Source organism: Suncus etruscus, chromosome 9 (genome assembly GCF_024139225.1).
Source record: "Suncus etruscus isolate mSunEtr1 chromosome 9, mSunEtr1.pri.cur, whole genome shotgun sequence".
Taxonomy (NCBI): domain Eukaryota; kingdom Metazoa; phylum Chordata; class Mammalia; order Eulipotyphla; family Soricidae; genus Suncus; species Suncus etruscus.
Window position 1 is genome coordinate 9,200,758 of NC_064856.1, and position 27,328 is coordinate 9,228,085.

At 51.9% G+C, this 27,328-nt stretch overlaps 2 protein-coding genes across 3 annotated transcripts; one reads left to right on the top strand and one right to left on the bottom strand.

Annotated features, from left to right (window-relative positions):
- The first annotated feature begins 1,376 nt into the window (after window positions 1-1,376).
- NECAB3 (N-terminal EF-hand calcium binding protein 3) lies at window positions 1,377-18,873 on the top strand. 2 transcript variants are annotated; one of them, XM_049779311.1, is made up of 13 exons: window positions 1,378-1,562; window positions 3,004-3,028; window positions 4,701-4,809; window positions 5,719-5,744; window positions 5,891-5,988; window positions 16,217-16,353; window positions 16,502-16,617; window positions 16,768-16,847; window positions 16,921-16,974; window positions 17,173-17,285; window positions 17,407-17,484; window positions 17,877-17,968; window positions 18,057-18,873. In XM_049779311.1, the coding sequence occupies exons 1-13, from the start codon at window positions 1,461-1,463 to the stop codon at window positions 18,083-18,085; spliced, it is 1,059 nt and encodes a 352-aa protein (XP_049635268.1). In that variant the 5' UTR covers window positions 1,378-1,460; the 3' UTR covers window positions 18,086-18,873. The 2 variants fall into 2 exon arrangements, with proteins under 2 accessions (XP_049635267.1, XP_049635268.1); XM_049779310.1 differs by having other exon boundaries at window positions 1,377-1,562; window positions 17,877-18,873.
- On the bottom strand, window positions 7,322-10,735 carry ACTL10 (actin like 10). The gene is made up of 4 exons (XM_049779474.1): window positions 10,658-10,735; window positions 9,455-9,653; window positions 8,574-8,740; window positions 7,322-8,485 (listed from the first exon to the last, which is right to left on the bottom strand). The coding sequence occupies exons 1-4, from the start codon at window positions 10,733-10,735 to the stop codon at window positions 7,322-7,324; spliced, it is 1,608 nt and encodes a 535-aa protein (XP_049635431.1).
- Window positions 18,874-27,328: the final 8,455 nt, after the last annotated feature.

The window sequence follows — 27,328 nt, forward strand, 5'->3', positions numbered from 1 at the left end:
TGTCTTTTTTTTTTTTTTTTTTTTTTTTTTTTTAGTTTTTGGGCCACACCTGGCGGTGCTCAGGGGTTACTCCTGGCTGTCTGCTCAGAAATAGCTCCTGGCAGGCACGGGGGACCCTATGGGACACCGGGATTCGAACCAACCACCTTTGGTCCTGGATCAGCTGCTTGCAAGGCAAACACTGCTGTGCTATCTCTCAGGGCCCTTAGTCTGTCATTTTATAGTTGTTTTTTGTAATGTTTGGGGGCCATGCCTGTCGGTGCTCAGTGGTTCTGACTGCACTCAGGAATTATTCTTAGTGTTGATCAAGGGTCCATTTGGAATCCCAGGAATCGAATCTGGGTTGACCACGTGCAAGGCAAACACCCTATCCACTGTACTAGTGCTCCAGCCTGCTTTTGTTTGGGGGGCCTCACCCGTGACGCTCTTGGGTTACTCCTGGCTGAACTCAGTCACTCCTGGTGAGTTTGGGGAACCATGTGGGATGTCAGTGATTGAACCTGGCTACATGCAAAGCAAATTCCCCACCCACTGTACTATCCAACCCCGTCGCTACAGTTCTAGGGATACTTGTTCTCCCTTCTGGGGCTCTCAGGGTTGGATTAAGAAGACTTGAACAGGAAAATCAGGGAGGGTGCTTTGGAAGATACGGAGCTGAGCTCTGTAGGCATTAGCTGAAGTAAACACATTGAGAGCAGAGGGTTAAAGAGATGGTACATCAGGTAAGGTTACTTGCCTTGCACGTGGCCCACCAGGGTTCCATTTCAGCACTCCAAATGGCCCCCTGACGACTGCTAGGAGTAATTCCTCAGTGCAGAACCAGGAATAACCCCTGAGCCTCAAGAACCTTGGCAAAAAAAAAAAAAAAAAAAAAAAAAGACCAACTAGGGAAGGAGGGAGCAGGCCAGAGGTCCTTGAGATGAAGTGTGGGCCATGTGTGGGCTGCTGGGAGAGGAGAGGCATAGGATTGAAATGCAGCGGGGATGGCTCTGAAGCTGGAGCCAGAGTGGCTGAAAGGGGAAAGGGAACTGGTCCTACTGGTCAGATTGCTCAACCTGACCGATTTAAGACGAGTGAATTCCCACAATAGCCCTAAAAGATGTCCACTTATGACCCTCACTTTGCAGTGCTCAGAGGTGCAGGTCATTTGGGGATATTTTTCTTCTCCCACCTGGAGTCACTGAGTTGTGCCAATATATGGATGCTGTGTGTCTATGTGTGTAGAGTAGAGGCCCTGAGATGAAGTTGGGGGCGTTGTGTGGGGTGGGTCTGCAATCTAGGGCCCCCTCCTGCTGGTGCCTGGGGGTGGGCGGAGCTGTGGGGTGGGGCCCTCGGTGCGGCAGCACCAATGGGCTCTAGGTCCCCTCCCGTCCTCCCCCCACCTGTCCCCCGAGTCCGCAGCCTCCGAGCCTGGATCCGCAGCAGCAGCCGGAGCCAGAGGAGCGAGTCTGGCTGGCGCCATGGCCTGCGCGGGGCTGCTCACCGTGTGCCTGGTCCGGCCGCCCTCGCCCCGCACTCCGCGGACCCCCGCAGTGTCCGCCGGACACGCGCTCTTCCAGGATGTGAGTAGGGGGGCTTGGCGGGGAACCCCCCTCGCTGCCGGGCTCAGCTTCCCTCCCACTGTCGTGACTCCCTGTGCCCGCATCCCCAGCGCCTCTGTCCCTCTGAAGTCCTCCACTCCCATCTCTTCCCCGAGCCCACCTTCCCATGTCCGAGGAAGTGGGAACTCTAGCCCCCTTTGTGCCTGAGCATAGGCGGGCACCCTGTCCCTCCTGCAGCCCAGCCTGGAAGGCCACGCAGTCTGTTCACAGCACCGCACCGGGGCTGGGGTTCCAGCTTGTGGTCTGGCATCTCTCGCAGGGCAACCCAGATCTCCATGGGACCCCTGGAGTCTCCAGGCCAGCCCTCAGTTCCTACCCCAGCCTCTGGGCATTTTGCACCCCCATCCTGAACCCTCCCCTGCCAGCTCCTGCACCCAGGTTCTGCCCACTACCCACTGCCCCAGTGACTCAGCACCTTGACCACTGCCCTGGCCAGAGAGGGGCCTGACCTTTCCCCGCTGTTGGCCACTGCAGGTCTGAGGAGTTAGGGGTGTCTGAGATCACCCACAGGCAAGGCTGTGGGGTGTGGCCCCAGGTGTTCTCACTCACAGCCCACCACCCCTTGTGCACCCCGAGTGTCCTCTGTCCCAGGGGGCCATGAGGCATAGTAGAGTTGGGCAGGTCTTCCTGTACTCAGTCTCTCGTGCCTGGATATCGGGGGCTTATGGGGCTTTGTCCCCAGTCCCCCTGCCAGACCTTGCTGTTCTATTCTCTGTGGTGCTTTGGGGGTGTGGGGTCTCAGGATTCTGGAGGAGGGAGCACCTTGGCTTGACTCTGCTCTTCTCTGTCCTCTACCTCATATCTATTTCTCGTGAGTGCGTGTCCGCAGCCCTCTTTCCTCTTTTATGTACACACACAGACACGCACATGCATGCCCAAGGCTTTTACTCAGCGTCATAGGAAGCCCCTGTCATTGAAGAATTAACTAGCTCTCCCCACAACCCCGAAATGGGAAAGCTAAGACACTCCAGAGGGGTCTGGCCCAAAAAGCCCCCAGGAAAAGAGCTAGCTAGCATGTAGGATGGGCCGTGGCCTACAGTGGACTCAGGACTCAGGTGCGGACCAGGTGCCCCGGACCCTTAAGCTGCATTTTGGCTTTCTTCCCATCTCCGAGATGCATCTTTGCCAAAGGCTGTTATGCCAGCCAGGACTCAGGATGGGGTGGGGGAGCTGGGTGTGTGGGAGATGGGGTGACAGGAGCTGGCCCTGCGGGAGGGGAGAGCAAACCCTGGGGCCTGCTGTGTGCCCTTCCTGTGCTGCCTGAGCAGGAGCTGCAGCCTGGTGGATCTGGGCAGGGGGTAGGGACTCAGTGGGAGCAAATGCACTTGAGGTAAAATAGGATCTGGAGGAGCTTATTGAATTTGGGGGGACCTCCTCCCACCCATGTCCCTTTGTCCTCTAGGTCTTCCGCAGAGCAGACAAGAATGGTGAGTATGGGGGATGGAGATGTGGTAGTGGGGGTTACCCTAATAGCAGTCCAGGGTCAGGCAGGAGGTTTGGGGAACATTTCAGAGTGGAAAAGAATCATTGGGGGGCCGGTGAGGTGGCGCTAGAGGTAAGGTGTCTGCCTTCAAGCGCTAGCCAAGGAAAGATCACAACCGCGGTTCGATCCCCCAGCATCCCATATGGTCTCCTCAAGCCAGGGGCAATTTCTGAGCGCTTAGCCAGGAGTAACCCCTGAGCATCAAATGGGTGTGACCTCAAAAACAAAAACAAAAACAAACAAATAAAAAAAGAAAAGAATCATTGGGGAACTGCAGTACGAAACTCAATCATGCATCTTTCCTGGAGGAGAGTTCTGAGCCAAACATGGCCCCTAGGAGGGGCAGGCAGAATGTGCTTTGCAGAGGCTTGTTCCCAGGCAGCAGTGCTTTCTATGTCTGAACTACTCTGGCTACCCTCTGTGGAGCTCCTCCACTTGTCAAAGCAGCAGAGCCCCAGGGAGGCAAAGCAGGGACTTTTAAGGGGCTTGAACTCAGTTCCACTTTATTTCCCAGGATCTATGTGAGGGATATAGGACAGTGGGACAATATGAGACCTTATTGAGAGATTATGTCCATATGGGTTTTTTGGGGGGATGGTTATTGGGTCACTCTGGGTGGTGCACAGGGCTTACCCCTCTGCAGGCAGGTAAGTGCTCTACCCTCTGGACTATTTCTCTGGCCCCGATTACTAGGGCTTTTGAGGGTATTGCAACCTTCCACCTGCCAAGCATGTGGACCTCCCGGAGGGTTTGGGTAACATAAAGCTTGGCACAAGTTCTCCATCCCTGGTATGGTGTGAAGTACCTTGAAAATGAAATCGGGAGTTCTTGGGGGACCCAGCAGGCACCTACCTTCTATAGGTGAACCTGGCCTGGGGCAGCAAGCCTTGGCCATGCCTCCACTCCAGTCCCAGATTTTTTTGTTCCAGTCTTTTATAGCAGGAGCGACCCCTACTTTGCCTTTCCCCTTTGCTCTCTCTATATTGGAGGAAGAGCCTAAGCTCTAGTGCCCAGCTGTTGCTTCAGGTGCCCTATCTTACTTGGACACCAGGTTCTAACTGAGGTGGCTTGCCTTTTCCTACCCTGGTCTCCATCTCCCAACAGTGCTGTTCACAGCCTGTGACATGTCTCTGTGATGGGGAGGGCATCCCTCTGCAGCCAGCCTGTTACTTTTTACAGGGCCACCAACCCTTAGGAAGATCTCTGCCTGCTTGAATCTCCTCTGGAAAGGACTGGGCTGAGCCTGTAGCTCCTACCAAGGCTTGGCAGGCTGGCAGGGAGGACAGAGACCAGGGCATAGAAATCCTCCCAAATGGCATTGGGGGCTCTGCCATGATCTGGCTAGGTGCTAGACCATGCATTTGTTTCTCTGCCTGACAAACACTAAGTTTCTGCCCTGTGCTGTCTCCTGGGTAGGCTGTATAGTGAGTCCTGTCTTTGGTGGGCACATCTGGGACCCTGTCTTGGACTCCTGCAGTCAGGACCCCCCCCCCCTGACTTAGACCCCTGTTCTATCTGGGGTGCCTGTGGAAGACCACAAGGCCTTCTGGAAACGTGGGCCTGGTGATGGATATAGGTAGGGGTGGGAGACACTGACTGCCCATTGCCCTGTCCAGATGATGGGAAGCTCTCCTTTGAGGAATTCCAGAATTATTTTGCTGACGGGGTTCTCAGCCCAAGGGAGCTGCAGGAGCTGTTCAGTGGCATCGATGGGCAGCCCACAGAGTGAGTAGTGTGGGGGGCTAGTGAGCTGGTCCCAACCCGCTGTGTCCCCTGCTGCCTTGGTCCTTATGGAGTGGGTCAGGGCTTAGTGCCAGCTTATTCCACCCACCTTCTCCCTCCCTGTCTCCAGCCTTGCCTATCACACTGCTTCCAGCTGGGACCCCAAAATAGCCAAGCCTGAGTCACCACCTGTGGTTCAGCCCACAGGTCTCTCCCCATTCCCACTTCCTGCAGGGATCAGAGGCAGCCTGGGGACAGCTGGGCCTACCTGCACGCATGGGTACAGGTGTGTATGCATACACGCCTCACCACACATACACGCCTCACCATATATGCTCCTCCAGCAGCAGATCTGGATGCAGGTTTCTTGCTTTCCTCCCCAGCCTTCCTCAGAGGGGTTGGGGTGTGCAGCTGTCATTGCTGCTGGCTGCCCCATTAGAATCCATTCTAGACTCCTGAGTTGCCGTGACATTTAGGACCCCTCGTCCTCCCTGTCCTAAGACTTGGGCTGGATTCCTACTGCTCCCACTCTGGAACCAAACACCCTTGATTCCTCGTTCAGGACCTCACTTATGGAGCATTCTCCGGGAAGCCCTTCCTGATTACTGAGGCATATCTAAATCCTCCCTTGATTTCTTCAGTCTTTCCAGCTCTGACTGCTCTCTCGGGCTGTATGCACAGTTATCTCCCACTGCCTGAAGTTCCCCCGAGGCTCAGAGGCAGGCTGAATTTTTGCCCGTGGCCTCTGTTTGCTGGGTTGGTGATGTCCTTGCTCTCCTGCGGTCACCCTGTGAAGGCAGAAGCTCCCTCCTTTGTGTTGAGTGAGGTGGGGAGGGGGCAGCAAGTTATCTGCAAAGTCCCAGTTTACCAGCCCAGGCTGAGGGACTTAAAGGTGTCCTTTCTCCCCTCTAGCAACTTGGAAACAGAGAAACTTTGTGGTGAGTACGCTAGCAGAGACAGCTTTCTTGGGTGCCCTGGGATGGTGGGGGTGTCATGAAGGGTGGAAGGGGGGAGAGGATGGGGTGGGCTCAGGATCTGAGGCCTGACTGGTAACTTTTGTGCCCCCCTCCCCACTCTGCTGTAGACTATTTCTCTGAACACCTGGGACTCTACCGGCCTGTGTTGGCTGCCTTGGAGTCACTGAACTGTGCTGTGCTCACGGCCATGGACGCCACCAAGCTGGTGAGTGGAGACGTGAGGGGTGAAGGCAGAGAGCCCACAATGTGGGTCTGGCCTTCTACCTTGACCAGGTGTTGGCTTCATCATCTCTAAATGGGATAAGAGCACCTATCTCCATCCATATTTTTGTGTCCATTAAATAAGCACAAAGGTAGGGCATTTCGTGTTTTGTTTTCCATAGTTCTCAGTATCCAGAACGATGCCCGGCTTAATACTCAAAGTTGCAACTGCTGTCATTGCCATTAGCCAGATTTGTTTGTAGAGTACTAAGGCCAGACCCAGCTGAGATGGCCTGAAGATGGGTGTGATCCCACATGTGGAGTGTGGGAGCAGGAGGACAGAGGACGGGCCTGAGTAGGACGGACCATGTGTACCCACTTTTGCGTGCTCACAGCTGAGGCTTCCTAGTCTTTGGATGGTGATTTAAAAATCTCATAGTGGTAGAGTACTTGCCTTCAATGAGCATACCAGGGAAAAAATGTCCCCACACCTGTCAGGTGTGCGGGGTGTGTGTGTGTCTGTGTGTCTATGTATGCTATCTATCTATCTGTCTTCAGGTATCTAACTCAGGGTTTTTCACATGTCTGTCCCAGACCTACATCCCTATTCTGTCCCATAGCTCTTAGTAAGGAATGGGAGGAGGGACTGACTGATGCCTTATGACAGGGGAAACTGAGGCCCTCAGCTAGTCAGTGACCATCATAGTCCACAGCTAGGGAAGGACTTTTCCTTCCGCTTCTGGTTGTTTTCACGTGGGATGTAGGAGTTTGGTAAAAGGGTCTTTCCCCACCCTCTTGGAAATACTCAGGGTTTACTCTTGGCTCTGACCTCAGGGATCACTCCTGGTGAGCCTAGGAGACCATAGGAGGTGTGCTGGGGATCAAACTCAGGTCAGTCACATGCAAGGCAAGCAACTAGCCTCTATATATTATCATTTTGATCCTAGGAAAGGGTGGTCCTTTGGGCCTTGCTGAAATGTGTCAACAGGTAGTGAATTTGGGGCTGTCATGTGACAAGGACTTCGACTACATGGCCTGGTTGCAAATGTGGGCATTGGCTGTCTTGTTACCATAGAAACAGGGTCCTGGGTAGGCAGCTAGAGGCGTTTTTCAAGCTGGCACTAGAGTGTGAAGAGTCAAAATGTAGAGCAAAGTGAGGGGTTCCAACTGCTGTGCCCCAAAAGGGGAAGGGATGACCATCATCACCACATAATGATGCCAACTGCAGTCAGTTAAGACTTTTATCCACTCTCCCAGCCTGATACGGCTGTGGCTTAGCCCCCTGAGCTGCTGCCGCCCACCTGATGCTCCATGCAGTGTGTACCTCATCAGTCCAGTCAATTGAATACTTCGTACACCAGCCTGGAGCCGTACTCCTGGTACATGGCCCGGGTCATCCAGTAGCATTGGAAGGAGTGCAGCGAGGCCATCATGGAGCCGCCTGTCCACACGGCCGTGCCTCGCCCAGGGTCAGCCACCAGGTGTGGTTGCAGTGTTCGGTCACCATGCTGCTGGCACCGGGCCTCCAGCTCTTTATGCAGACGCTCAGTGAAGCCAGGGAAGAGTGTGGAGCCTCCGGCCAGCACCACGGTGTTGGCCAGGCGCCTCCGCAGCGTGGGGGGCACCTTCTGCAGTGCCTGGAAAGCCAGTGTGGGCAATCCTGGCCCATTCTGTCCCAGCAGACCCGGCTGGAAGATGGGCTCCGGGCAGCGGAAGCGTTCGCTGCTGAGGCAGACCCTGTACCCGCTGGCCAGGTAGAAGCTGGCCGGGTGCTGGCAGGCAGGATTCCGGAGGTCACGCTCGAAGTCTTGGGAGACATAGCAGAAGCGTTTCTTGAGCCGTGTGATGGCCTTGCGGGACAGGTCCTGCCACCGCAGATCAGGACAGGCCGCCACCAGCAGTTCCCGCAGGTAGCGTGACAGGGTGCTACCGGCCACGTCCATGCGGTAGGTGGCTTCAAGCCAGGAGTGGCCCGCATAGACCGGGGTGGCATGGCACACGCCGGCACCGGCCTCTACTGCCAGCCCCGAGAGCGCGCCGGTGGAGCAGAGTGCCAGCAAGGCGGTGCTGGCCATGTGGCAGGCAGGCACTGCCAGGGCCTCGAATAGCAGCTCGGCTACCCGCTCGCGGGCAGAAGGTGGCGATGTCGGTGAGTAGCTCACTAACACGGGCCACTGTTCCGGGCACACCTGCAGGCCGCCCACCAACAGGCGCTCCCACAAGCCCTCCAGGGCTTCCCAGTCCACCACCACGCCGTGCTTGATTGGGTGCGCCCGCACCGTGCCATCGGCCAGCTTGCAGCCCCGCAGGCCCGTGGGCACCAAGCTGGAACTTTTGAGCACCAGGCGTGGTCGTGCCTCACCCGCGAAGCCCGCCTTGACGAAGCCAGATCCTTGGTCCACCACCACCGCGATGCGACCCAGGGAAGACAACCGGCGGTCCAGGCGGTGCCCCTGCACAGATGCCACCTTCAGGCTCCGCTGCTGCTCTGGGCTCTGTCCCTGGAGCAAGATCAAGGATCACCACTTCCCTGGGCTATGGAACTAGATAGTTCAGCTGGACTCTGACCTCATGGGCCTGTGGTCCCACTCTTGGCATGGGAGTCAGTGTTCCCTTTCCATCCTTGCCTCCTCCTCTGGGCTCAGCTCGCTGGCCCCTCCTCTCCGGACTGGACAGGTCGATGCTCTTTGGCCGTGTGGCTCCACTCCCAGACAGAGGTAGGCCTGAAGCTAGGTCAGATCCTAGATCTTGAGAAGCTGTTGGGCAGGGAGCCACACAACCCTGGAAGTGAGGGAACATGGTGGTAACCAAGAAAACAAGTTTTTTTTTTGGGGGGGGGGAGGGTCACACCCAGCAGCACTCAGGGGTTACTCCTGGCTCTATGCTCAGAAATCGCTCCTGGCAGGCTCGGGGCACCCTATAGGATTCCAGGATTTGAACCACCGTCCTGCATGCAAAGCAAATGCCATACCTCCATGCTATCTCTCCGGCTTCCAAGAAAACAAGTTTCTATTCAGTGACCCAGGAATCTAGCCTGGCCTTGAAGTCCTTGGCCCTGTCCTGATAATTCTCACCTGGGTTTCCCAGAAGCAGTGAGGTAATTCCTGATTGTGAAGGTGGGAAGGGGAGAGAACTTGAACTGAATCCTTTGTGACCTCAGTTCTTAGCATTCTGTGCCCTCTGCCAGCCTGTTCCCTCCAGCCCATCCCTCCAAGCCACACACAACCTCAAACTCCGGGATCTGGTCTCTCTCCTGGGAGACTGCCAAAAGCAGGAGTGTGAAACCAATGCTGACTCCTCGCATTGTACTCTGGCCAGCTCTGGGGGCTTGGGTACAGGTGGGGACTGGTAGCCCACAAAAGTAAACCATTTTCAGGGGTTTGCCTGGGCCTGAGCAACTGACTTTGTAGCCCTGAATAAGTCTGAGTCTCAGTGTTCTGGACTGGGATCCCCCCACTCCACAAAGGTACTAGCGATCTTCATGCCCTGGAGCAGCCGCTTGTTCGCACTCTCTTTAGGATCATGCTCATCATAGAGAAGACCTATTTCTGCTTCGGCAACAGGGAGCTGGTTACAGGGGCTGATAGTGTAGGAGGAGCAAGGGTTGAAGCAGGACTGGCTGTGCAGGGATGGGGCACACTGACTAGCCACTGTGAGAGAGGCTTTAACCTGAAGACGGGCTTCAGCCTGTGCGCTTTTATGAGGAAAACAGTCTCAGTTCTTGTGCCAGGAAAGAGGCCGATAGGACCAATAGGACCGATAGGACCGATGGGGCCATCAGTCAGGCAACGTGGCCACAATGAGGAAACTGCTCCTGACCAGGTAGATGCAAGCTGAGTCCAGGTGGGCGTGGGGAATGGGTGGGGCGATGCTTTGGGTCAATCAGAGAGAAGCATTTATGTGGAGGGCATACAAGTGTTGGCATTCAGCAAAGTGCCTCTTCAGCAGAAAGTGGGCTTATATGTCAGTGAGAGGAGTGCCACTTCGAAAGGAACCTGCTGAGACTGATCATGCTGCAGAAGGCAGGCTGCAGGCTCCAAAGACCAGGCCAGCATGAGAGGTTGAAGTTGGCTTGAGCCTCGTGAGCAGCAGCAGCAGCAATGGATCCTGCCCACAGAGGTGAACTAGGGAGGCAACCTGCAGCCTGGCAGGACGGCCTGTCTCTGAATGCTGGGGCTCAGAGATAGTGGGCTCTGCCAGAAGCTTAGGTTTGCAGAACCTCACTCATCTCTGGTTTACTGAGTTGGGGTGTGCCACGGAGAACCCCACCCCCACCCCAGGGATTCTACAGTAAGGCCACTGGGAAGGTTGGCTCTGGGCCTTAGGTTTCCCTCATCCCAACCCCGCACTTTGGACAGAGCTAGCAAGCTGCATGGAGGCTGTGAGTTCTTTTTTTTCTTTTTTGGTTTTTGGGCCACACCCGGCGGTGCTCAGGGGTTCCTCCTGGCTGTCTGCTCAGAAATAGCTCCTGGCAGGCACGGGGGACCATATGGGACACCGGGATTTGAACCAACCACCTTTGGTCCTGGATCGGCTGCTTGCAAGGCAAACGCCGATGTGCTATCTCTCCAGGCCTGAGGCTGTGAGTTCTTAATGTTCTTTATCTGTCTGGGGCCACTGATACCACTGGGGCCCACTCCTGGTCAGCAGGAGCTGCTGGGGGCTGGCACGACCATGACTCCAGCCTCGTCCTCCATGCAGCGTGCCTGCTCTCGTGGCACGTCCCGCAACAGCAGCCAGATCTTAAGCATCTTCACCTTCCACTCGAGGCAGCTTTCGTGTCCTGGGCCGGTGTCACCAGAGCCCTGCTGCATGAGGGGGGGCTTCTGGGGAGCCCGCCGTGTCCTCGTTCAGCCTCCTGGGCTGCGTGCCAAGGTTGCCCACCATCTGTGCCTGTGATTGTCGCCCGGCTTGGGAAAAGACCACGATCTTGATCTGGAGGAGGAGAGGAGGCAGGTGGGGTGTGAGGGAAAGAGCCCTTATCTCCTCTCAGGGTCTCTCACCCACCCTAGACCAGGACTGCCACTTGTGCTTTTTTTGCGGCACCTGCCATCTGGACCTTTCATCCAAGACCCCTACTGCAAGTGTCACTTGTGTCCTCCACTGGCTGCTGGGACCCTCAGCCACCATGTTCCCATGCCCAGAGTCCCAATCTCTGAGCTTGAAGAGAAAAAAGATTGAATTTGGAGCAGGAAAGGGAGAGCAAAGGGGCTTCCCGTGCCCTGAGCTCTAGTAGTACTCTAGTCTAGCCTGTTTCTCCCTACAAATGCTGTAGGTCTGGGGGAGGCCAGACCTCTCCCCCAGATGCTCACCTATCTTGTCTGGGTTCCCTGGACCCACCCGCCTGTGGCTGGAATGTTTGATCCTGGTCTTGTCCTTGGAGTCCCTTTTCTCCCTGCCGGACTGCTCGGCCATTCTGACCCTCTGCGGGAACTGCTGATTTCTGTGGCCGGGCTGGTAACCACTCTGGCTGCGCTGGCCCGCTGTTGTTTTATGCTTTGGCCTGGATGGCCTTTGTGATCTCACGCTGACTTCACTGCCTGCAGACCCCAACCACAGACTGGGTTGAATGGTCACTTCTGTGATCTCTGGTCTTGGGTCTTCAGTTGTCAGTCTGGGTGGTTAAACAAAACAAACAAACAAACAAGGGGCCGGCGAGGTGGCGCTAGAGGTAAGGTGTCTGCCTTGCAAGCGCTAGCCAAGGAAAGGACCTCGGTTCGATCCCCCGGTGTCCCATATGGTCCCCCCAAGCCAGGGGCAATTTCTGAGCACTTAGCCAGGAGTAACCCCTGAGCATCAAACGGGTGTGGCCCAAAAAAACAAAAACAAAACAGTCTGGGTGGTTGATCATAGGTGAGGCATTTTGGTAAGGAATTGAGGGGTGAGCAGAGAGGAAGTTCTGTGGCTTGGGTTTGAATTCTTGCTCCAACACTAACTCACTGATGGCCCTGGTCAAAGCAATCAAGTAGCTCTGAGCTTTAGTCTTCTCATCTGCAAAGTGGTGTCAGAGTCTGGGAAGATGGTCCGGTGGGCTGAGCATGTGCTCTGCATGTAGCAGGTCTGAGTTGGATCCACCAAGCACCTCCAGGAGTATTTTCTGAACAGTGTGCTAGAAATAGTCTCTGAGAAATCCTCTGGTATGACCCCAAATAAAACAAACTTAAAACCAGGATAAGTTATGAATCTTGTAAATAGCTGTAGGATTAACTGAAATTCTGCTTGGGCATGATACAGAGTGGGTATGTACCGTATTTGCCGGCGTATAAGACGACTGGGCATATAAGACGACCCCCTAATTTTGCAGTTAACACATAGGTTTAGGCCTCTATTCGCTGTATCAGACAGAACGTTCCTGTGCTGCAACTGAATGTACCACAGTGAGCCAATCCCAACAAGCAAAGGTCCAAAGGTTATACTGTGGGGCCGGAGAGATAGCATGGAGGTAAGGCGTTTGCCTCTCATGCAGGAGGTCATCGGTTCGAATCCCGGCGTCCCATATATGGTCCTCCCGTGCCTGCCAGGAGCAATTTCTGAGCCTGGAGCCAGGAATAACCCCTGAGCACTGCCGGGTGTGACCCAAAAACCACAAAAAAAAAAAAAAAAAAAAAAAAAAAAAGTTTATACTGTAACAGACTTCCTCTCTGACTCTGGCCAATCTGAGCAGGCTTTTGACAGTGTAGATTCGGGTCCAGAACATTGTCTAATCTGCATGCATCAAAAGCCTGCTTGGATTGGCTGAGTTAGAGAGGTGGTCCGAGCAGCCTTGCAGTGATTGGTGCAGGATGGAGTTGGAAAATTCGTTTTGTGGCAATATTCAGACAATTTTCGTTTAGCGGCATATTGAAACATTTTTTGGGATATACTTGGCATATAAGACGACCCCCGATTTTCGGTTAACTTTTTTTTGTTTCAAAAGTCATCTTATACGCCAGAAAATATGGTATATTGGATGGCTTTGACTGAAGCCAATAGCAACTGGTTAGGTTTATATATATATATATATATATATATATATATATATATATATATATAAATATATATATATATGTGTGTGTGTGTGTGTGTGTGTGTGTGTGTGTGTGTATAATTTTTATTTTGACCATATTGCTTACATATCTTTCACAGTAGTATTTTAGGTACATATTAACATTGAATTAGGGGAATTCCCATCACCAAATTTGTCCTCCCTTCACTCCCACTCCTATCCTGCATCCCATATCCCCCACCCTCACCTCCCCGGGCTGCTAGAGTAAGTGGTCCCCTCTGTGTCTAACTTACTACTTAGTGATCATATATCTGTTTGGTTCTGGTACCCTCCCTTAGTTCCCCCTCTATTTGAGAGGTTTGTTTTTTTAAGCACAGCTGCTATGCTCAGAGATCACTCCTAGTTTCAGGGAACCATATTCAAGGCAAGTACCCTACCCACTATACTATCTTTTGGGATCCTGGTTAGTCATGTGCCCTAGAGATAGCACAGTGGGCAGGGCGTTTTGCTTTGCATGCAGTCAGCCTAGATTTGATCCCCAGGTATCCCATATGGTTCCCTGAGCCTGCCAGGTGTAATTTCCAAGCACAAAGCCATGAACAACCCCTAAGTGCTGCCAGGTGTGGCCCACACACAAACACAAATCTGCAGAGAAGGCATTTTAGAGAGATTTCTCAACTGGGACCCAAATGTGGATCCCCAAGTTTTTCTAAGGGGGCCACAAATGAAAATCACTTAAAGTAGGGTTATGGCTTGAGACAAAGGAGCCATCTGGTTGGATGGTTAGGCCACAGGAAAGTACAAGGTTGGGAAAAGGCCAGGAAACACTAGTGGTCAAGGGCAGAATACCAACCTTCTATGAATAGATGGAACTTTAGGTCCTTTGTAGAGGAGTTCAGGATTCCCCTCCCATGCTGCATAGGCATGTGGCGGAGATGGGAGAGAATGAAAAGTCTCAGGATCTTTGGCTGCCAGATGTATAAATGCACAAGTCTCTTGTCAGTGTTCTACTTGATAATATTTAGATGCTTTTTTATCATCAGTTCAGTGAGATAGATAACTAATTCTAATCTCATCTTTCAAATTATGATTTATTTTTAGTTTTTGGATCACCCAGGTGTTTTGGAACTACTTGTGACTTGACCCTTGGGGTAGAGGTCATTGCCAGTGGTGCTTGGGTGATCAGAGGTACTGAGGATGAAAGCCAATTTTGCAAAGTATGTCTCTGGCCCTTTGAATAATCTCCCAAGCCCATTGTTGTTTCCGTTGGGATCAATCACAGGGAACTGCATAGCGAAACATGCACTATACACTGGGGTATATCCCTGGCCCTTATCCCCATTTGGTAGAAACTGAGGCACAGGAGATCAAGGGAGTAACTTGGGGAGCCTCTTAGAATCCCAAGATGCACAGGGCTTGGGTTATCACCAGCCACCTCAGCTCTGCCCATCTTGGGCTGCATTGAGGTGGGTAATACTGAAAGCTGAGAAGTATGTACAAGGACAGTGGCCGGCTCTCTGAATCATGTTGGTGGCACAGATGAATGAAGTACACACAGTGAGTTTGGGGCCAGCTGATGATATGGGGACACATAAATCCCTTGTTTTGCTTTGTGTCACAATTGCCTTATTTTCACAAATTGTCACTTGGTGTCACACTTGCCTTGCATGCCTGGGTATGATCCCAGCATCCCATATGATGTTGGAGCAAGAATTCAAACTCAATTGTGTCACAGTTGGCCTGTGACTTGCACCCTCTTCTTGTGCCTCTCATCTCAGAGCACTGATCTAGCTGAGTTCCAGGCCTTGCTAGCTGGAGGTGGGGCTCCTACTGGGAAGGACCCTGGAGTCCCAGAGGAGGATATTAGTACTAACGAATCATCCTTTGACTTTCCTGGGACAAAGGCTGTGCCCAGACATGGAGGAGGCAGAGGCCCTTCCCTGATGGACTTGCTCAAGCTGGCAGAGAGCTGAGTGGTTGCTTATTCAGATACGTGTTGAAGGAGAATTAGTACAGCAGCTAAGGCACTTGCCTTGAATGCTCCTGACCTGAGTTTGATCCCAGCATACCATATGGTCTCTGGAGCACTGCCAGGGGTGACACAAAAACCAAATAACCAATAAAAAACAGCGAGGCCTGAGCACAGTGGGTAGGGTGTTTGCCTGGCATTGGCTGACCTGGGTTTGATTGCTAGCATCCTGAGCTTGCCAGGAATAATTTTTTTTTTTTGGTTTTTGGGCCACACCCGTTTGATGCTCAGGGGTTACTCCTGGCTATGTGCTCAGAAGTCGCTCCTGGCTTGGGGGGACCATATGGGACGCCGGGGGATCGAACCGAGGTCCATCCTATGGTAGCGCTTGCAAGGCAAGCACCTTATCTCTAGCGCCACCTTTCCGGCCCCGCCAGGAATAATTTTTGAGCACAGAGTCAGGATTAATCCCTGAGAGTCATTGGGTATGGCCCCCAAAACAAAACAAAATCTGGAACTAGAGATAGTGGAGTGGGTAGGATGCTTGCCTTGCACACAGCCAACCTGGGTTTGATACTCAGCATTGATTCCCTGAGCATTGCCAGGAGTTATCCCTGAGTGCAGAACCAGGAGTAATCCCTTAACATGACTATGTTCCCCCAAAAGAAAGCAAAAACAACCCCCAGAAAATAAAAATAGAAACATGTCTGATGGGAGGGGGTAGGTTGGAGAAGAGATAAAACTGAATAGAGGGCTTGTCTTGCATACTGTCAACCCAGATCTAGTCCCAGCACTCTATGGTCCTTCAAGTCCACCAGCAGTGATCCCTGAGGTTTTGGAGTGATAGTGTAGCAAGTAGAGGCAGGTAGGGCACTTGCCTTACAACTGGACAACATAGGTTTAATCCTTGGCACTCCTCTGGTCTCCTAAGCCCACCAGGAGTGATTTCTGAGTGCAAAGCCAGGTGTGAGTCCTGATTATTATGCTGGGTGTGACCCAAAAGCCAGAAGGAAAATAAAAGTATGTTGGGGTCAGAGAGATTGTACTGTGGGTAGGATGCTTGCCTTGCACCCGGCCAATCTGGATTTGATCTCCAGCACCCTGTATGGTCCTATGAGGCTGCCAGGTGTGATTCCTGAGATTAGAACCCGAAGTAAGTCCTGAGCTGAGCATCACCGGGTATGGCCTCATAACAAAACTATATATATAACAATAACAAAACACATGAAAAGGACATGTTCAGGATTGAGAGCTGTTGACTGGCCCTCTGACCCCCAGGAATATGAACGAGCTTCCAAAGTGGACCAATTTGTGACACGCTTCCTCCTTCGGGAGACAGTGAGCCAGCTTCAGGCCCTGCAGAACTCACTGGAGGGGGCTGCTGAGACACTGGAGGCCCAAGCTCGTGGGTCCAGGTAGGCAACCTGGATTCCTGTTCTAGTGTGTGCCGGGAGTGGATAGCAGGGTGGAGAGGAGTGGCTACATTTAATGCTATGCCTCTGTGTCTCTGGAAGCCTTGCCTGGCTTTGGGTGGAGTCAGCCACCGATCTTCACTTCCCTTAGGTCAGAGGAAGAGAATGTGGAGGTGCAAAGCAGGCCCCGTGGCAGTCGGCGGGCAGTGCGCAAGGCCCTACAGAGCGCCAGTTGGTCCCCCAGTGGGACAGGCTCCTGTGACACAGGTGTGCCTGTGGGGGTTGGAGGGCAGGCTGGGTGGGGGGGGGGTGCTTAGTTATCACCCAGCATTTCTAGGGTTTGGTTTATTCTAAGATGTCTGAGGGGCTGAAAGCTGGCTCCTCACCACCACCACCACCACCCACCACACACACCAGGGCAGAGCTCAGAAGCCGAAATGAAGTGGCGGCTCCAGATCAATCGCCTCCAGGAGCTCATTGACCAGCTTGAATGCAAGGTGAGTGGCCGGAGGCCCCCAACAGGGCCATCCTGGGATCCACCTGGTCAGGCCCACACGTGTGTCCTCACAGGCCCCCCGGCTGGAGCCCTTGCACGAGGAGGAACTTCTCAAGGGACCCGCCTCTGTGAGTCTGAAAGTGGATTGGGTTCACGGAGGGAGGTGGAGTTGGGTCCTAATGTAGGAGAGAGGGACAGAGGACCGAGGATGGGAGGATAGGCCGGGGTGGGGCAGGAGCCTGACTTTAGGAAGGTGCCACTTAGCTGCAAGTTGGAGGGTGGGTGTGGATCTCTGCCCTCGCCCATTCAGCTTCCTCCCTTGCCAGCACATTCTTGTGGCCCAGAGGCAGGTGCAAGTGGCAGAGGCAGCCCTGCAGGACTTCCACCGCGCCCTGAGCTGCTACATGGATTTCACGGGCGCCCAGAGCCACTGTCTGCAGTGAGTGCCCGCCCGGGCTGGCTTGGCTTGGCGGGGGAGAGCCGCTGGGGATCTGAGACCAGGGTGCCCTGCTGGGCGACCGGGTGGCAACCCATTCCTGGCCGTCTGTTTGGCCCCACAGTGTGTCAGCTCAGAGGATGTCAGAGAATGCCTCCTACGCCTTGTACGAGTTCTGGCAAGATGAGGCGTCCTGGAGAAGGTATGCACCTTAGGCCCTGGGAAAGCGAGCGAGTCAAGCATTTTCCGTTTCCCCTCTTAGCTGCTGGCTGTGTGACCTCAGAAGAGGTCCCTAAACCCTCTGAGTCCCAGTCCTCTCCTTTCCCAGAGAAGGGGAGAGCAGCCTCACCTCCCATGAATGAGGTAGCCAGGGAGCTGGAGCCAACATCAGGTCTATGGAAAGTGCTCATGTCTGAGCTGTTCCCCTGCTCTCCAGCATCTGGGTCTCTTCATGTGCTCTTACAGCTCCCATGGAGCCCGTCCTTCCCAGAAGAGGAAACCAATGAGGACGGGTTGGGCAATGGGGCGCTTTAACCAACAGTCTGCCATTATGTGGGGGCCTGGTGCAGCCTCACTGACTCCCTGTCTCTCCAGGCACCAGCAGTCAGCCTGCAGCAAGACCTTCCAGCGCATCCTCATCGACCACCTGCGGGCCCCGGACACTCTCACGACTGTGTTCTTCCCAGGTATAACGTGTCCTCAGCCTCTGCAGCCTGTGATCTGGGGCTGACATGAGTTCCTAAAGGCCTCTGACCCCTAACCTCTGACCCCCAGCCTCCTGGTGGATTATGAATAATAACTGAGCCTGATCTGTATAAGCCGAGGACCCTGGGCCCCGCCTGCCTCCTCTGAAGCTTCTGGACTGGTCACCTGAGCACTGAGACCATGGATGCTGCTGCCTCTGAGCCGCCCTGTGCTTGGCTCTCAGAGACATAGTGGGCGTAGCAGGGAGAGTATCAGCTGGGGCCTATGGCTGGTTATTGTCTACTTCTTTATCTGTATTGTTTGATGTGTTTATGTTGTGTGTGTGTGTGTGTGTGTGTGTCTGAACTCTGGGCTCTCTGGCTTCTGCCTGGCTCAGGAGACCTGGATTCTGGTGTCCTTGGCCTGCTGAGTGACCCGTGACTGGCCTCTTTCCCATCTGGACTGGACAGGCTTTAGGCCTGGTGACTACCTTTTCTGCTATCTTGAGGCCAGGCTTCTGCTCTTCCTCAGTCAACAGCAGAATGAGGCTGAAGCTCAGGAACACCTCCTCTCCCGACCTCAACCCTCGAGGCTGGGCAGGGTCCATCAGCTGTGAGGGGTAAGGATCCTGGCCCTGGCCCTGCCAGGCCTATCGGCGCCACAGACTCAGAGAATCGAGACTGCTGGATTCTGAAAGCACTGGTGGATCCTGGGTTGGCTTGCATGTACTTTGCATAATACTTGCATGTCCATGTCCACCCATACTCAGGGCACTGTGGGATGCCTCAAGGTGACCTTGCCAAGTAGCAATAATTTGGGCCCAGAGTAGTCACCTGCTGCCCCTAAATACCTCTAAACCCAACCCAGGATCCTCACCCAGAGACAATAAAAATAGTGGTCAACTTTGGTGTTGTGTCCTCTCTCCTTAGCCATAGACCAGGTTTGGGGGGGGGGGCATGTATCAGTCTCTCCTTAAAGCAGGGAACCTCCCCGAAGTTACCCCTCTCTTTGTATGACTGCTAAGCACAGGAGCTCCTCTACAACCCACCTGGCTTCCTCAGTCAGGGCCCTCAGACTATACTCTTATTCTGGGGTCTTGCCTGGGGAAGGGGAGAGAATGTAGTTCCTACTTTCAATGCCCTCAAAGTCAGTTGGATGTTCTAGTGTTAGCTCCCTGTCCAAGCAGAAGGTAACTGATAGAGTTGGGGCCAGAGTGCAGAGCCATTTTAGGGTCCCAGCTAGACCCCACAAACCCTCTCCCTCCCTTCTAGGACCTGCTACCATTTCTACCACCTTACAGTGCTAAGGAACAGTTACAGAATGGTGGGGTCAGTCTTGCCAGTCTCAGGGAGACCCTCTGAGCCATCTAGAGGAAGCATGGGGTGGGGGAAGCTGGGGGTTGTGGACTCTGAAGGGGCAAAGGCTGCAGCAAAACAGGGGCATCTTGGACCCTACCTGGGTTTTTGATGTCGGGTGTTTTCAGGGCAGAAAAAAAGGCTGCAGAGGTTCCCGCTTGGCAGGACAGGAAAACTGGACTCTGAAATGACTGGGCAGAGGCTAGGATGAAGGCAGGGAGAAGGAAGTCAAGTCAGCTTGCCTTCATGCCACTCCACTTCAAGAACTCTGGGCCTTTCTCAGAAGGTGGTGGAGTGCCTGGGGGCACAGCTCTCTGTCAGTCCCTGGTAAGAGGCAGCTGGCCTGCAGGAGAGAATTGCTGCTCTTAGTCTCCTTCCTCAAACAGCTGTAAGAGCAGAAGAAACCTTTTCTTGGCCACATATTAGCTATTGCCCTTAAGGGCCAGAGAGATAGCATGGAGGTAGGGCATTTGCCTTGCATACAGGACGGGTGGTTCAAATCCCGGCATCCCATATGGCCCCCTGAGCCTGCCAGTAGCGATTTCTGAGTGCAGAAGCTAGGAGTAACCCTTGAGCACTGCTGGGTGTGACCCAAAAACAAAATAAAACAAAAAAGATGGTATCCCTTGTCAGCCTCACCCTTCAGGGCAAGCTGCTGCAGGGGAGGGGCTGCCTGAGGGAGCTATGACTGTAGTGATAGGTGAAGCCAGGGTGCTGAGGTAATGAGGAGCTTCAAGATGGCAGAGAGCAGAGCACTGTGGGTAGGACGCAGACTGACAAAGAGGCTGGAATACCGGCTTTAGGGAGAATAAACTTTTAGGTTTTAGGATAACAGTTCTCAGATCTTTGGTGTGTCTATTAGTTGCTCTCCACAACCTCCCATTCTGCCTCCTCTTCACCTTGCTCTCCTCAGAGCCCCAGGTCGTGGCCACCATCATCTCTGGCCTGGAAGATGGCGGCAGCCTTTCTGTTGGCCTTCCTGCCTGGGCCTGGCCCATTCCTTGGGAAACAGCAGCAAGAGGGAGCTTTCAAAACACTGCCACAGGGACTGTACCTCATGCCTGCAGCATGAGGATCAAGGTGGAGTTCCTGACAGCCTTTTTTTTTTTTTTTTTTTTTTGGTTTTTGGGCCACACCCGGTAACGCTCAAGGGTTACTCCTGACTATGTGCTCAGAAGTCGCTCCTGGCTTGGGGGACCATATGGGACACCGGGGGATCGAACCGCGGTCCGTCCAAGGCTAGCGCAGGCAAGGCAGGCACCTTACCATTAGCGCCACCGCCCGGCCCCCCTGACAGCCTTTAAGGTCCCCACATCCTGACTGTGTGCTGTCTCTTCTCCTCAACCCCCTCCAGCTGAGCAGGCCTGCTTCCCTTTTCACACACCCCTTCTTTGGCCTGTTTTTCATCACTTAGATACCTAGCGGTGAAGCAGGGAGCCCAAGTCTTCAGGGCTAGGTTACCCTTTCAAGTTCTTGGTGATGTTTCGACTCATTTCAGTGGTCACTAGGCACTTGCTTTGTGGCAGGTGCTGGGATGGTGAAATAGCTGGGTCTGGGGACCACAGGCTGGAGGCAGGAGGGGGAGCTCTCAGCTCCCTCCACCACCTGCAACCCTGCTTTTGTTTCACCCATATCCTGCACCTGCTCTTCGCCTTCCTCCCATCTGTGCCTTGACTCACCTACACACGTTCCAACCTGCCCCAAGGACTAGCCCAGTGCCAAGCCAGGTGCTGGGGGGAGCCCCCAACTGGCGAGTTACCATTATCTCCCAGCTCACACTGCGAAGCATACACCCACCAAATTTCCTTAGCATACTTACCCATGAAAAGGGTATCATGAGCGAGCATCCCATTTGCAGAGGAAGCAACAAATCAACAGGTTAGGGCTTCACTCTGGGCCACACAGTGGACCAATTCCTGGTCCCAGCAGCTACCAGTCAGTGGGACTGGGCTGGTAAGAGCCCTGCGTACTTTGCTAACTGCCAGTGCAGCCATGCCACATCTGGGGATTTCAGGATGGCAGATATGGCAAAAGCTATTCGTGCACCGTGCGTTGTGGTGGGTGACTGTGGGGATTTCCAGAGTGCATCCCTTAGGAAATGATGGGGGATGATCCTGACAATTGGGGTAACTTCTTAGGAAGTATCGAGAGAACATTAGCTAAATTCATGGGCAAAAAAGCAGCCTTAGAGGGACTGGAGTGATATAGCGCAGTGTGTAGGGCTTTTGCCTTGCACGTGGCCACCCCAGGTTCGATACCTGGCATCCTATATGGTCACCTGAACCTGCCAGGAGCTGTTTCTGAGTGCAGAGCCTGGAGTAACCCCTGAACACTGCCAAGTGTGGTCCTCCAAAACAAAATAAAAAAAGCAGCCTCAGAAAAGGTTGGTATGCCAGAATAACACATGATTTATAAGAATAAGGCCTTATGGGGCCGGAGAGATAGCATGAAGGTAAGGCGTTTGCCTTGCCTGCAGAAGACCGGTGGTTCAAATCCCGTGCCTGCCAGGGCCGATTTCTGAGCATAGAGCCAGGAGTAACCCCTGAGCAATGCCAGGTGTGACCCCAAAACAAAAAACACACACACAAAAAAATAAGCATAAGGCCTTAGGTTAGATCCCTGGCACAAAAACAAAGTGCAAAGAGGGTCTTAATGCATTACTCGGGTGTGTGGAAAGTGCAATCCTGGAATCTGGCTCAAGGGTGAAATGATAAAACAGAGAAAGTGAGAAAGCAGATCTGATTCTTTCCACAAGAGGGCACCCAATACTAGGCAATGAAGTTAACCAGGGACAAGGGTGTGCGTGTGCGTGTGTGGTGCACGCGTGTTTGCCAAACCTAGATTTATTCCTAGGTGTGTGTTTTGGTGTGTGTGTGTGTGTGTGTGTGTGTGTGTGTGCCAAATCTAGGATTTACTCCTAGATCTGCACTCAAGAGTTCGTGTTCTTGACCACATGGGATGTTAGGGGACTCAAACCCAGGTCAGCTGTGTGCAAGGCAAGTGTCCTACCTGCTGTACTACCACCTCCCCAGCCCCATTATGAAAGTCTGTTAATCCCATTTCTCTCAACCTCCCTCCCTGAAGTAATAAATAACCCTTTCTGAGTTCCCATCTTCTTTCCTATGACAAGAACCATCTGGTAATCCTTCACTTGTCAACAGTTATTCCAAGTTGCTGTTTCAAAATTGTGCTGAGTATTTCACGCACTGTCATTTCTAGCATTCTGCTAGGTTATTTTTAGTCTTCCTTTTCGCTTACCCCTCATCCCCTATGCCACACACCATCCTTAAGGATTTTAAAGTGATTTTTCTGCCCTGATGAACCTACAGTATCTGAAGCTTTCGGGATCTAAACTCAGGCCATTATTTCTGTTAACTCTCATTTTCTTGGCTAGTTGTAAGGTTTTGTGGACAGTTTATAATGATGCCAGGATTTGAACTGGAGTTCATCCTGTGTTGGCCGTGTTCAAGGCAAAAATGCTTTACCGCTGTGCTATAGCTCCTGCCTTTTTTTTTTTTTAAACAATGGGTTTTTATAACATGATTTATAGCAATTTATAATCATTTTATAACATGATTTATTTTGGGGATTTTGGCTACAACCCGCTGTGTTAAGGAAACACTCCTCTCAGGGCTCAGGAAGCCAAATGTGGTGGTAGGGCTTGAACCTAGGTCAACTAGGTTAGGTCTCCTAAGCAGAGTTCTTTATTTCCGGCCCTACTGATAATAGGTATTTTTGATACTTATACTTATTTTTCCCTAAAAGACCTACATGCTTCCCTTCGTGAGGTACCAGGAAATTCTATTTTTCAGCCACAGAGTCTTTGACTTCTGAAGAGGTGTGAGTCTAAATATCTGGCTTGAGATGAGCCCACTGAAATTTTACTGGCAGGGAGAAAGAAAAGCATGTGGAGACCTTGGTCCATTAAGGTATCCTTTCTACATAAGCTTCTTTTTTTCTTTTTTTGAGGGGGGTGGGGTCACACCCGGCAGTGCTCAGGGATTATTCCTGGCTCTGTGCTCAGAAATCGCTCCTGGCAGGCACGAGGGACCATATGGGATGTGGGATGTGGAATTCAAACCACCATCCATCCTGGATCCTGGATCCGTTGCATGCAAGGCAAATGCCCTACTGCTGTGCTATCTCTCTGGCCCCATAAGCTTACTTTTTGTTTCTTTCTTTCTTTTTTTTTTTTTTTTTTTACTTTTTGTTTCTTTTGTTGAAAAAAAAATTTTTTTTGTGGCCAAACCTGGCAGTGCTCAAGGGTTACTCCTGGCTATCTGCTCAGAAATAGGGGGTGGGGGGAGACAATATGGGATGCTGGGATTCGAACCAACCACCTTAGGTCCTGGATCAGCTGCTTGCAAAGCAAACGTCGCTGTGCTATCTCTCCAGCCCTTCCCTGAATTTTCTCATTTGTGACTTCAGCAAGGCAGTTGAATATACAATTCCTGAGTCCCAAGTCAGGAGCAATTTCTAAACACATAGCTAGGAGTAACCCCTGAGTGTCACTGGGTATGGCCCAATAAAGAAAAAAGAAAAAAAAGAGCATGGAGCCAGGAATAACCCCTGAGCATTGCCGGGTGTGACCCAAAACACACACACACACACACACACACACACACACACACACACACACACACACACACACACACACACACACACACTGCCGGGTGTGACCCAAAACACACACACACACACACACACACAGTTTATCTGTGTTCTATGGGGGAAAAATTCAGCCTGCCATTTTTCTAGCAAAGAAGGAACTGTATTTTAGAATATTGTCTTAAGTGCCTGGAACCTTTTCTCCAGTAATAAGGCAAACTTAAATATGTGGCTGCTCTGGGCTGAGTCAGAGGCTACGGCCCTGTGATGTTTTCCAAGGTGCCTGGGGGGCCAAGGCCATATATACATAGGCAGCCCTTCTCAATATCATCTTAAATGTTGAGTAACCGGGCCCGGAGAGATAGCACAGCGGCGTTTGCCTTTAAAGCAGCCGAGCCAGGACCAAAGGTGGTTGGTTCGAATCCCGGTGTCCCATAAGGTCCCCCGTGCCTGCCAGGAGCTATTTCTGAGCAGCCAGCCAGGAGTAACCCCTGAGCACCGCTGGGTGTGGCCCAAAAACCAAAAAAAAAAAAAAAAAAAAAAAATGTTGAGTAACCAAGTCATCCCCTTTGTGTTTTGGGACCTGAGGAAGCTGGTTGCCCTAGAAACGACAGAGAAGAGGTTAGAGAAGGGGATTCAAGAGAATTCAAGGACCCTCAGGTCAACATGATTGAGACCCCAACTTTGGACACACAAGTGTGTCTGCACCGGTTTGCCATGGCACTACTGGTTAGAGCAACTTTGATGCCACGTAGCGTTACCCAGGGACTGTTCAAGTATTCAGTTCCAGAAACCAAACTTTGGAAAATGACCCCAAAGATATCAACCAGGTTCGAGAAAATGTCCATGTCACTTCAGTGTAGGCAAACCAGTTGCCCAACAGGCAGAATGAAGGACGTGAAGTCCGTGGTGTTCAGGAGGGCCCAAAGCATGCACCAGACCCAGGGTTTGAGACCTCCCAAGCACTGTTGGGTGCAGTACCAGAGGCTCCCAAGCATCGCCAAGTGTGGCTTTGAAACCACCTAGAGCATCACCAGGGCGGCTCTGATGGTCCCTGGCACTACTCGTTCCAAGCAGCATCACTTCCTTTGACCCGAGCACTTAATTGCTAGAACTCCATTGGTTGAAAATCACTAGGAATGGCCCCTGGAAGCCCCCGAGAAGTACTGGAGACTCCGAATTCCCCCACTAACTTATGTCCTTTATTGAAAAATCACTCGGCAAGGGAAGGTAATAGTGAACTTGATTTAACACCATTGTAAAAAGGACCTAACAATATTCACAAGATATTAAATGTTTTAGGAAATGTGAATTAGGAAAAAAAAATCTGTAAGTCAATTTCAGTATTTTTCTTTTTTTAAACCTTAGATCAAGTTTCTATTTCATAGGTTAAATGCAAAATAAAATTACATTTTAGATGAGTAATAATTTTGTGCGATTGGTTTCATCTACCAGTTGAGTATTTTAAAATACTTTAATTCAATTTCAATATTTTTCAAAATTTACTTTTATTATTGGGTTTTTAGAGTGACAACTGGCTGTACTTAGGTATCACTCCTGGAGGTGCTTAGGGAACCAAATACAGTGCATTTAAATCCAGGTCAGCTGCATGCAAGTGCCCTAACCCCTGTAACTACCCATGTCCTCTTCAAATTTTTGTTTCCTATTGTAGTTCATTTTTTAGGGTAACAGAGAGAGCACAGGTATAATCCTCAATGCCTACATAAAAGATCTCGTAGGACTGAAGAAATACTAGCACTTGCCTTGCATTTGGTTGGTCCTGGATGAGTCCTAGGCACTGCATAGTCCCAGAGTACTGGCAGATGTGGCCCAACACCTCCTACCCTCGCCACAAAAACAGAAGCTCATTTAATGGCGAAGAAGAGTTAACGTGGTAGTTGAGGCTTGACTGGGGAACTCACTAGACGAGCCTAAGAAGTTGGCCTGCTTGAGCCTAGTGCTGCAGGTCAAAAGCTAGAGACATCATCTGAGTTACAGCAGGAACAGCACTTGCTTTGCATGTGGCTGATCTGGATTGATTCCTGGTATCCGATCTGGTCCCCCAACTGTCAGGAGTGATCCCTGAGTGTAAAGCCAGGAGTAAGCCCTGACCATCACTGGGCATGACTCCCAAACATTCAACCAAATGAAAAAACATTAAGAAGAACCAAGTGGCCTCCTCCCTCCACAGAGATGTGGGAAGGAGGGGCTGGAGCAGCCTGCAAGCAGAATGTCTCAGTGCTATGTACCCACTTCCCAGTCCCATTCCAGCCTGAGTCAGAAAAGGAATATAGCCTTTTATTGACTACTTTAAGTAGACAAACTAAATACATATTTACGTTTTGGTTCATTTATACAGTACATTAAATAAGTTATGCACAGCAACAAAAGTTCCTATCATAGTAAAATGATAAAGCACAGAAAAACCAGACTCTACCACATCCTGTGGGTGTTTTCACATTCATCATCCCCCTTCCGAAACCACGCACGGTGGCTTTGTTTCTGACTTATTTACTTTATTGGCTTGCTTTCATGGATGGAGATCCCACAGCCTCATCAGGAACTTGGAAAGCCACAAAAGTGGACTGAAGGCCTCTTTGCCAAACAGCACTTTCAACCGTTCACCAACTGCTTATTGCTGCTTCTCTGCCAATTCAAGGCAGGACGGGGCTGTCCCTGCAGCTGCACATGCCCTATTTGGTATCAGCATCAATGAGAACACACTGGGCACTCAGGCCCGACCAGATGGGTCTGTTGAGAAAGCTCCATCTCTGGGACTGGGAGAGGGAAGGGATACAAGTCCCACCCACAGGCTCCCAACCTTCTCCTGGTTCACAAGGGTAAAGGGATCATCATCATCTTTGGAAATGAGCATGTCAGTCAACACACATGGGCAAAGAGGCAGGGAGTAACTGTTTTGGTTTTACAAGAACTAGACACTCAGAAGTTGAAAGGGCGATTCAGCAGCTTGCCCACTAACCCACTCCGTGCCACCTGGAGCAGCTGGGCCCTCTGGCCCATGCTCGAACAGTCTGGGGCCTGCTGCCTTTTTTTTCTACATTTGGTTCAAACATCACCACCCAGTTCTCTGTAAATAGCTAAAAACCAAAACCAAAACAAAACAAAACAAAAAACAACCCCAAAACCAAAAAGAAAAAAAACACCCCACAAATCTAAGCAAGTTAGCTTGACTGAATCAGAAGCCTCCAAATCAGTTCTGAAGAAAGCTTCCAAGATGAGTTTGATTTTAAATGATTTATTCAATCCATAATCCTTTCTACAGTTTCCAGGACAAAAATCACCACATGGTTATTATTTATGCTTTCACTCTGAGAACTCACTACCATACAACCCTCAGGCTCACTGACATCTCTTCTGGAACTAATCAGAACAATGTCT